At 35.7% G+C, this 10,358-nt stretch overlaps 2 protein-coding genes across 3 annotated transcripts; both read right to left on the reverse strand.

Moving 5' to 3' along the window:
- Window positions 1-274: 274 nt before the first annotated feature.
- LOC101303846 (cytochrome P450 734A1-like) lies at window positions 275-4,749 on the reverse strand. Of its 2 annotated transcripts, XM_004307206.1 has the most exons (6): window positions 4,302-4,749; window positions 3,586-3,812; window positions 2,686-2,930; window positions 1,990-2,344; window positions 1,136-1,435; window positions 275-502 (listed from the first exon to the last, which is right to left on the reverse strand). In XM_004307206.1, the coding sequence occupies exons 1-6, from the start codon at window positions 4,642-4,644 to the stop codon at window positions 455-457; spliced, it is 1,518 nt and encodes a 505-aa protein (XP_004307254.1). In that variant the 5' UTR covers window positions 4,645-4,749; the 3' UTR covers window positions 275-454. The 2 variants fall into 2 exon arrangements, with proteins under 2 accessions (XP_004307254.1, XP_004307253.1); XM_004307205.1 differs by lacking the exon at window positions 275-502 and having other exon boundaries at window positions 564-1,435.
- A 920-nt stretch (window positions 4,750-5,669) lies between these two features.
- Window positions 5,670-9,477, reverse strand: LOC101304325 (cytochrome P450 734A1-like). Its single transcript, XM_004307207.1, has 5 exons — window positions 9,152-9,477; window positions 8,199-8,425; window positions 7,491-7,735; window positions 6,727-7,084; window positions 5,670-6,224 (listed from the first exon to the last, which is right to left on the reverse strand). The coding sequence occupies exons 1-5, from the start codon at window positions 9,474-9,476 to the stop codon at window positions 5,793-5,795; spliced, it is 1,587 nt and encodes a 528-aa protein (XP_004307255.1). The 5' UTR covers window position 9,477; the 3' UTR covers window positions 5,670-5,792.
- Between the last annotated feature and the right edge of the window lie 881 nt (window positions 9,478-10,358).

The raw sequence follows: 10,358 nt of genomic DNA on the forward strand, positions 1-10,358 counted from the left end.
AATCAGCCATAGATGGTTAAGTTAGTGAAGAGCTTTACAGGTTGATGACGATGCAAAGTTGCAAACCAGAGTCTTGAATTCCTCATTACTAAGTTCTATGCATGGTGTCTCAGATGTGGAAGCATATGTTTCTAAAACAAAGGAGCTTGAAGACTTAACGCTGCAGATGAAACATAGTTAACTTACCCTCAATTGTTATGTGCACATTTCAGATTTTACACCTTCGACTCTTGATTCGCATGGCCATTAATTTGAATTGTTTCATATTCAGTACTACTCCTGCATCCTATGTTACATTTCACAGGGAAGTAGGCACAGTACTAATGTCTTTGAGACAGTAGTGCAAGTGTTACATTTTTATCGACCTTGATGGCACCAATGTTGGCATCACTTGCAACAGTTTGTGCTATCAAGTGTTTCTTGGGCTTAAGCATCAATACAAACACCCTTATGATCACAGTGCACATCCTACATACCATTCTTCACGTTGTTGATTTGTTTCCTAAGAGTACAGAAGGCAAGAACATAAACATAAGATCATGCATATAACCAACAACATAAAGGACACAAGAATAAAGAACTGACTACTAAACAGGTTGTTGAACTTGTCACACTCCTGTAAATAATTGATGTGATTCTCTGCATCTGAACTTCAATACAACGCAAAACAGTTTCGCAGATATATAATATATATAGTTACACAAACTATACCAAACCTTTAAGATCTCAACTGTTGTGACAACATTTTATTTCGTTTACATCCAAATCCAAGGCTACAAGCTCACTCTAAACCTAAATATACTATTGAGAAAATGTGATGTTATGTACCATGTATCTGATAATGAAAAGCTGGGACAGTAGGTATCCCAGCCTCTAATATTACTATTTGTGGATACCACTGTCATAGGTAAACAACATCTAACATAGTGTTCACTGCAATTTGGTGACATTTATATGAATAATCTAACTTTTAACACAAGAGGACTGGAGCTTCTCAAACCTCAAGAAGTCACAAACTCCGCATACGGAGAATGACACCATGTTCAGGCCCCGTTGTGAGCTTATAAGCAGGGGAATGTCGGTATGCTGGTGAGAGTGAAAAAGAAAACTTCGATAGAATCAAAGAGAGAATCACCTTAAGCTCTGTCATTGCTAGGTGTTGACCAACACAGATTCGAGGACCAAGTCCAAATGGCATGTATGCCTGTGGGGAGTTGCAAGCCTTGAGAACTCCATTGGCAAATCTTTCAGGATTGAACTTATGCGCATCAGGGCCCCATATATCAGGGTCCTGGTGTAGAAAGGGTATTGGTATCTGAAGAACCACTCCCTTTGGTATCACAACGTTTTTCAATGTGATAGTTTCAAAGACTTCTCTTGCTAGGAAAAATACAGGCGAGTACAGACGCAATACTTCCTGAATCACCATTGTGAGCTGTAGAAAAATGAAGTGGTAATAATGAATGTTCTATTCTGTGTCATTCAATTACATATATAAAGGCTAACCTCCTATTTTGAATCTAACTTTCTAAAATTATCTTAGAACATGAATCATTGGCCTAGTATCACTATTTCCATTATTGATCTTTTAGCTGTTGTACATATTTATTCTTTTTGTACAAATTTGTGCACCTTTCAGTTGTACAAGCTAGTCTTGTTCTAGTTAAAGAGTGTGCTTACACTGGAAACAGTCAAAACTTATCCTACCCACAAATGATCAGCAACGAGGGAAGAAACCTAAAGTTCTACATATGCAATGCAAACTTTTGAATACCAGGAGATGCAATCATATTAGCAGATGTGGAGCACATACTCAGGCCTTAACATGTAAACAAAACTACCTCATTCTGATACTGTGTTAAAGTCTCAAATCCCAAACCAATATGTGAAAAGACTGAGTAGAATGCGAATTAGCATATAACTGCTGTGAAACATATGAAAGGGCATTGACAGTTATTTTACATGTTATGTGCAGTGTAGATGACATACCACTTTCATGCTTGGAAGCATATCTGCATGTAGAGGTTTATCCCCGCAGATTTCGAGCACTTCTGCACGAACACGAGCTTGCCAATCTGCATGTACAGCTAGTAGCATCAAGCTCCATGATGCTGCAACGGCAGTGGTCTCATACGCAGCAATGAATATGGTCTTGCAATTATCAATGATGAATTTCTTATGTGATAGGCCATTTTCACCCAAAGTTTCGGCACCCTGAAGAATCATTTGCAGCAAATCTTTCTCATGTGAAACTTCACTGCGCTGTTTTACCACCTTCAATATCATTGACTCAATTTCCTTCTCTAATCTCCATATCTCTCTATTTTCGTTTGTTGGCAACCATCTACACATAGTTGTGCAAAAACAAATTAAACTCAGTGGAGCCACAACATTAGTAGATATTTTAATAACTCAATGATGATAAAAAGAAATTTGGATAACCATAATAACAAAAAGGACAGAGGCATCAAATTTTTCGCAAACTTTAGTTGTTAGTTGTTACTGTCCAAGTATTTGTTGCTGAAACAACAAAAAAATGATCATATTTGGACAAGAAAGCATATAACGTTGCAATAGTTGGAATCCACTGTTTTGGGGCACATTTTGAATTACAAGTAATCTTATCTGATTTATTCTACTTAGATTCAGAAAGGAGATACAATAAAGACCTTGCATCACTCGTACCTGATTAAGCCTTCTACCCCCATGATACCCTTTGACAAAATCTTTTGTAGAGTCCTAAGTCTTGAGAATATTTCTTTTCCTTCACTATAATTGCTCTGGAAACAAGCTCTTGCAATTATATCTCCGGATATTTTTCTCAAATTCTCATCAACTCTAATTTCTGCAGTTCCGCCCTGAGTTTGGATTTCACTTTCCCAAGTTTTTAGCATTGAGGTTGTAGACTCCACTATTAGGTCCATCATACCCTTAAAAATAGAGTTCCAGAAAAGATGAATGTAGTTGATTAAGGAGAACAAACTGAAAGTTGATGCTAATCTGCTTTCTCTTAATGGAATTATTGCATAAAGAGGCTAATGTTGTATTATTAGAAAATCTGGCATGTTTGTTATAGAATAATCAACATTGACCACATAGTTAAACACTTAAAACAAGGATCACCTGATCAGTCATAACTTTTTTTTCTTATTTGTTGATATATAGAGGAGAAAGGTAATAATCCCTCTACCACTTGAGATAGAAGCTCCCACTGTACCAAAGGCTCAGTAGTTTATTCACTTTATTGTACTACTCTTACGGTAAGAGTATACATTCATTTTCCTTCAGCAAAACCAATCTAAATAAGTAGTCTTGTAGATGCTATTATGATCAATGTTGAATAAGATGCTAGTGCAAGACAGAGAAATGTCCCAACTGTTTTATACTGGGGAGTATTTTCTGTTGGAGCATCAGAAACCACACTAACCATGAATGTTGCTCAACAGTTTTCTTAATAACTATTTCTAGTTTTGAGTTTTTAACAACGTAGAAGATGCAGAATCAGACCTAAAAACAGTTCAACTGTACAACTATATAATTGTTGCCTAGCTTTATAACAAGAAATAGTTAGTTTGGAATACATACCTTGACCTTAGCATGGTACAGTTCAGGAGCTATAGTTTTCCTTTGATGAGCCCACATTAAGCCATTCGATGATAAAAGACCCTTTCCGAGTAGAGGGCCAAGAATCTTGGACGTTATGGAAGGTGTCCCTAAGATTAACGATGTGCAAAGCCCAAGTTCCTTCAATAGCTCTACATCTGTTATACATAATTGTTGCATGTGGGCAAGTGCATACATAAATGTTGGCCCTGCCACCAGTTCCTAATGGATCAGTACTTTTGAACCCTTAATGGGAAAAGGAGAAATTGAAGATTTTGAAAGAAATAAGATTGAAAGAGAAGATGAACAGAGACGGATTCACACTAATACGGTCATGGTGTATTGTTTTATGTAAATTTTCCGCATTCTTTGTTCAGTTTGGATTTCAGTTTTCTACCTAGGACTCTCCTTGGCAATCATTTCCTACTTTTGTGGCTTTGTGAAACATTATATCTGATATGTGTAATATGTTTCATCAGTAAGTTTTGAGGGTAGCAATCGACATAGTTCTATACTTTTCTATACTTTTATGGTATTGTAAGTTTGATTCTAGATAGGCTTGCTAGACTCATACAATTAGTTCAGTTCTAAATTTACACGGAATTCAGCTTCTGAAATTGGAACATGAGGGAAAGTGTTAATTTCAATTCCTAGCTATCAGCAAAAAAATACCAAACATAAAAGTACACCAAACATACCATATTCATTTCTCCATTCCTCTATGTGGGGGAAGATCCTTGAAGGCCATTGATGACAAATAGAAGCTTCATGATGAACCTCATCCTGAGGATCTGTAGTCTTTGTTGCTGTTGACTGGACCTTGTTCTGAAGGCGCTTCAATGCAAGGACATTCCCCAAGAGAAATGAAGGAGGAGGCCCTTTAATTCCTTGAATTTGGAGCTTTGATCTTAGACCTTCTGGCCTTAATATCAGTAGTTCATAGAGATAAAAGAACAAGAACAGAAACCCACCCACCAAAACTGTCAATATGATCTTTGCTGCTATCACAAACAGCTCTGCTTCCATTTTCCCACCTTCCATTTGCTGCTGCTTCTAAATCTTCATTTCCGATCATATGGTATATGACTTCTGTATTGTTAAAATATGCCAAGTGTGCTGCACGAGATCATTATTTTAATTTCAGACGAGCATAGACTAGCAAAAATTTGTGTTTTTATATCTAGGTTACGAGGTTAACATCATTTCAATCCTTATCATTTTTTTTTTTTGAAAATTTACCCCCTAAACTTTCTAGTTTTCATATATCATTTACGGTTGCTGAAATTCTTTCTAATTTGAATATTAAATGCTAACATAAAATCTTATAAAAATGTAACTAAAAGGCGATTTTGTTGTTATATGACCATTTATCTCTTAAAATGTGTTATAAAGTTAAAATTAACGTTTAAACTAGACAAAAATTCAAGTAATTGTGTAAGATTTTTGAAAATTAGATACTTTAAGAGGTAAATTTTTAAAATTAAAAAAACGGTGACTGAAATTAAGTTAACTTCAAACCTCAAGGAAATAAAATAAATTTAATCTTAAAATATATACAGATAACTAGAGCTAATGCCAACACAGAACAACACCCAAAAGTAAAAAAGATCAGAAAGAAACTGAAATATGAATATTGAGTTTAGTGAATTAAAAGAAATAATCAAGTGAAGAACTGGAGAAATATGTATACCGAGATGATATACAGGTGACCCAGATGGGTCAATCAGCAGAATACTGATCAGTGATCACTACCGACTCACCATTACGCTTCATTCTGCTTTCAACCTAATTGTTGCAAGCTAATTGCATGCCTTTTCTCCTTCGTTCTTTTTCTCTGGGACAGAAGACAGTGGGATTACGACTGCAACAGAAATCACTGATGAGATTGTTTCATTTTTTTTTTCTTTCTAATTTGTTTCTTTTTAACCCGGTCAAAGTTAGTCTCTTTTTTTTTTTTAATTACGTGGTGATTCTAAGCACAAAATTCATGAAAATATCTCTTATTTTAAGATTTCCTAGTCAAATGATGAGAAAGTGTGAATGAGCTCCTAACTTCTTCAAATGGAAAAGGAAATGCTTGATAGATGAAGATTCAAGCATACTACTATATGAAAATGCGTTTACAGAATCATACAGAATCAAATTATCAAAGTAACATTGATATAATTGACCTTATGCTTTTCTATGCATCAAGGAGACGCTCTTCGCATTTGCAGAATAATACCATGTTCAGGCTCAGTAACTATATTATACGCAGGGGAATGCTGGTATGCTGGTGAGAGTGAGAAGCAGAACTTTGCGAGAATCATAGAGAGAAACACCTTAAGTTCTGTCATAGCCAAGTGTTGACCAACACATACACGAGAACCTGCTCCGAATGGCATGTAGGCTTGTGGAGACTTGCAAGCCTTGATAATCCCATCGGCAAATCTTTCTGGGTTGAACTTATGAGCATCGGAGCCCCATAGATCAGGGTTCTGGTGTAAGAAGGGGATTGGTATTTGAAGGAGCGTACCCTTTGGAATAGTAATATTTTTGAATGTTATAGTTTCAAAAACCTCTCTTGCTACAAAGAAGACGGGCGGGTAAAGACGCAGTACCTCCTGAATCACCATCGTGAGCTGCACATGAATGTTGAAGGCAATAAGCTGGTAATAAGCTAATATTCTATATATTCAGAATGCAATTTCGTATCTGAAGGCAAACCTTCAGTCTTAAATAGGTATGTTATCTTAATAACATTATCAAAGATGATGCTCTAGCTAATATTGTTATTATATATCGATGTGAATTTAGCTTCTTTTAGTTCTAGATATCTTTGAATCAAACTCAACCAATTAGCAAAGAGTGAAGTCGTGAACAGTTATATACTGTGATGCAACAATTGAACACCCACATCGGGAGACATGGATCCATAAAAGATTAGACCGACGTAACACATAAAAGATTTGCTTCAGTTTGGTACTATATATGTTAAAATTAGAATATGAAATCCAAAACTAATTAGAAATAGGTGGAAGGGATGTGCAAGATGTTCATTAACTGATATGAGATCTATGGAAGTGTATTGATCCATCAGTAATTAGATATATAACATGCATGTGATATGAGCCTATGACTTACCACTTTCATGTGTCGAAGCATATCTGTATCTGGAGGCTTCTCCCCACAGATTTCAAGTACCTCAGCACGAGCACGAGCTTGCCAATCTGGATGGAGAGCTAGTAACAGCAAGCTCCACGATGTTACAAGGGCAGTGGTCTCATGGCCAGCAAAGAACATAGTCTTGCAGTTATCAACAATAAACTTATTCTGTGATAGGCCATTTAAGTCACCAGAACTTTTGGCACCTTCCAGGAGCATTTGCAGCAAATCCTTCGCATATAAACCCTCACTGCGTTGTTTTGCCACCTTCAATATAAGTGATTCAATTTCCTTCTCTAATCTCCAGATCTTTCTATTTTCTGTTGTCGGAAACCATCTATAACCATGGAGAGATGTTGATTAGTATAACCATATCCATATCCTAGAATTTCGAAAATCAGGGTTTGCATATATAAGGAAAATGTGTGTCTCCTGTCATAATCAAACGTAATGTTGCATTATTTCGATCTACTTAATGTTAATTAACCATATGATAATGTGATAGCGAATATGTTAACCTCTGTATTGCCAGAATAACTTTTTTACTGATGCAGATGCCTAGCTAGAACATGCCGGAATACTTAATGGACTAGCAGATACAGAAAATGATAGAGAATAGGGGGTGTCATTGCCCAAGAAGGACCAAAAACTAATAAATGAATATGTGATTACTAATTCTAATATATCAATGTAGTACTAACAGTGAGAACTGAGAAGGAAGATATTGTTTTTATCATGCATACCTGGTCAAGCCTTCTATCCCCATCAATCCCTTCGCCAAAACATTTTGCAGCTTCCTAATTTTTGAAAATATTTCTTCTCCTTGACCATTATTGCTATTAAAACAAGCTTTCGAGATGACATCTGCTGATAAGTTTCTTAAATGATCATCAACTCTGATTTCAGCAAGTCCTCCCTGGATTTGGACTTCATTTTCCCAAGTTCTTAGCATTGAGGTTGTAGAATCCACTATCAGGTTCATCATGCCCTTAGAAAAAGTCAAAAAGTATTGAAGTTGAATTTCATTGAGATTTGTATTTGCAAGTATACACATATATGGCAGATCTACTGCTGTTTACAATGGTACTATTAAGTTAATATGGAATCTAAAATTACTGCAAGATAATATTGATCTACTGTAGTTATAACATTGAACCAAAACAGCTTATGAATACTTCAAGACAGGAGAATCAGATTGCTTGATTTGAGGAGAAGATTGAGGCTGTCTAACAAAAAGAGTTCCACAAATGATCGAATGATTGTGCTAGCTAGTAAATCAAAGATCTAGTCAAAAGTTTTCTAATGAAATAATTTCTAGAAAACGCTTGTCTTTATACAAATTAAACAAAAATAACCTCCTTTCAAATAAAAATAAAAATCACCTATAAATATATCATTCTCGCATTCAGAAATTCTATAGGAAAGATCGAAAGAGTTGACTTAATGTATACCTTCACCTTATCAAGGTATAGTTCAGGAGCAATAATTTTCCGTTGATGCTCCCACATTGATCCATTCGACGCTAAAATGCCCTCTCCCAATAGTGACCCAAGAACCTTGGATGTAATAGAAGGATTTCCCAAGACTATAGACTTGCACAAGATAAATTCCTTCACCATTTCCATATCTGTTATTAGTAATTGTTGTATGTGCGCAGCTGAACACAATAATATCGGACCTGCGCGCCATCAATGTTGAACAGAAAATTGAAATTGAAGAGTCTGACAGGACTGAAATAAAGATAATAACAACATATGCATCACTATTTACTGTTTTCTATGTAGCAAGAGGCTAGGACAGTAGCATTATCACAAATTCACAATGTGTTTATCGGACGTGTTTTTTTTTAGGTTATCTCAACTGTTCATGTAAATATTTATTCCCTTCAAATTTTATATTTTAGCAAAAGTCATGCAAATCACTGATGTTAAGGTAAAGCAAAATCACAGATTAAGCAAAAATCAGAAAACTCAATCTCCAGATTAACAGATACATAATAGCAGCTAGGGTCATATATAACTCCCCCCATGCCATGTCTGGTAATCGATCTATTTTAAGATACATACAAAAAGATATGTTTTTTTTAAACAAAAATATATGTATAAGCGATGATAAATAATGGGATAGATCTATTTTTAATTTGATAGATCTCTATTCTATCTCCACGTGACGTTTTTTTTTTTTCCCGTTTCTGGCAGAGTGCCACTATCATTGTTTAGTTTCAATATAGATCGTCTGGGTTCCATATTTTATGAAAGTTCAGTACACAATGTTTGAATAGTTCAACAAAGATTCATCAATTACTTTCAGAGTTGAACAAAATAGAGTTTATAATCTAAACAGAAAATAAAGTTGAAGTTATCATAAAAAAGAGATGAGGAGCTAGAGTATAGGATCAACATACCGTGTTCATTTCTCCATTGCTCTATGTGAGGGAAGAGTTTCAAATGCCATTGATGAGAAATAGAAGCTGCATGATCTTCATCATCACTCCTTGTTGCTATTGACTGACCCTGCTGCTTGCTTTGGAGTCGCTTCATTTCAGGGATGTTTCCCAACAAAAATGTAGGTGGAGGCCCTCGAATTCCTTGCTTTTCCAGCTTGGATCTTATGGATTTAGGCCTCAACAGCAGAAGTTCACACAGATATGAAAACAAGAACAAAAACCCACCCACCAATACTGACAGTACTATCAACTTTGCAGTAGTCACTGCGAACTCCGCTTCCATTTTCCTGCGTACCTTGACTAACCGGCCTCCTAATTTTTTCTTCTTACTGTTCTTGTTTTTTTTTTCTTCCCTTTCTTTTCTTCAATCTGAATTTCATGACCCATTTATAGCAAACGAGTCGACCCACCTAGAATAAAATAAAAAGCAAATCACATATACATCTTCTAAAATAATTTGAAACACAAATAAATTCACATGTGTTGTTGCTAAACAAATAAGGACCAATTGTTTTTTGCTTGTCATGTGTCATAGTTTAATTTACTAAACTGACCTTATACAAAATAAATCAAATTAAATCAGACTCCACCATGTATTGTTTTAGCTGCTACTGCACTTCTGGAATGTTGTTGCTACTACACTTCCAATAAATGCAGTAGCAGATTTTTAGTGGTTCAACTAGTGCAGTAACAGCTTCAGTAACTACTATAGCAGGTTTTCAGTGGCTCAACTAATGTAGTAGCATGTTAAACTGGAGAGTTAGCTGCTACTACAGTTTTAACAAATGTAGTAGCAGGGTTTTAATGGTTTAGCTAGTGTAGTAGCAGCTTCAGTAAGTGCAGTAGTAGGTTTTTAGTGGCCCAGCAAATGCAGTAGCAGCTATTTTCAATACGTGATGTAGTAGCAGGTTTTTATTGGTTCAGCTAGTGTAGTAGCAGCTTCAGTAACTAACTATAGTAGTAGGTTTTCAGTGGCTCAATTAATGTAGTAGCATGTTAAACTGGAGAGTTAGCTGCTACTACAGTTCCAACAAATGTAGTAGCAGGGTTATAATGGTTCAGCTACTGTAGTAGCAGCTTCAGTAAGTGCAATAGCATGTTTTTAGTGACTCAACAAATGTAGTAGCAGCAGCAGCTATTTTCAGTACGTGATATAGTAGCAGGT

This window comes from Fragaria vesca, linkage group LG7 (assembly GCF_000184155.1).
Source record: "Fragaria vesca subsp. vesca linkage group LG7, FraVesHawaii_1.0, whole genome shotgun sequence".
NCBI classification, from domain to species: domain Eukaryota; kingdom Viridiplantae; phylum Streptophyta; class Magnoliopsida; order Rosales; family Rosaceae; genus Fragaria; species Fragaria vesca.

What these genes read in the sequence shown, in the direction of transcription:
- LOC101303846 (XM_004307205.1), bottom strand. Translation starts at nt 4,644, where the DNA reads ATGGAAGGTGGGAAAATGGAAGCAGAGCTGTTTGTGATAGCAGCAAAG. An exon ending in GGAATGGAGAAATGAATATG is followed by an intron (nt 3,813 to 4,301) that starts GTATGTTTGGTG and finishes AACTGGTGGCAG; the next exon opens with GGCCAACATTTATGTATGCA. An exon ending in TGCTTCCAAGCATGAAAGTG is followed by an intron (nt 1,436 to 1,989) that starts GTATGTCATCTA and finishes ATTTTTCTACAG; the next exon opens with CTCACAATGGTGATTCAGGA.
- LOC101304325 (XM_004307207.1), bottom strand. Translation starts at nt 9,476, where the DNA reads ATGGAAGCGGAGTTCGCAGTGACTACTGCAAAGTTGATAGTACTGTCA. An exon ending in GGGATAGAAGGCTTGACCAG is followed by an intron (nt 7,085 to 7,490) that starts GTATGCATGATA and finishes CCATGGTTATAG; the next exon opens with ATGGTTTCCGACAACAGAAA. An exon ending in TGCTTCGACACATGAAAGTG is followed by an intron (nt 6,225 to 6,726) that starts GTAAGTCATAGG and finishes ATTCATGTGCAG; the next exon opens with CTCACGATGGTGATTCAGGA.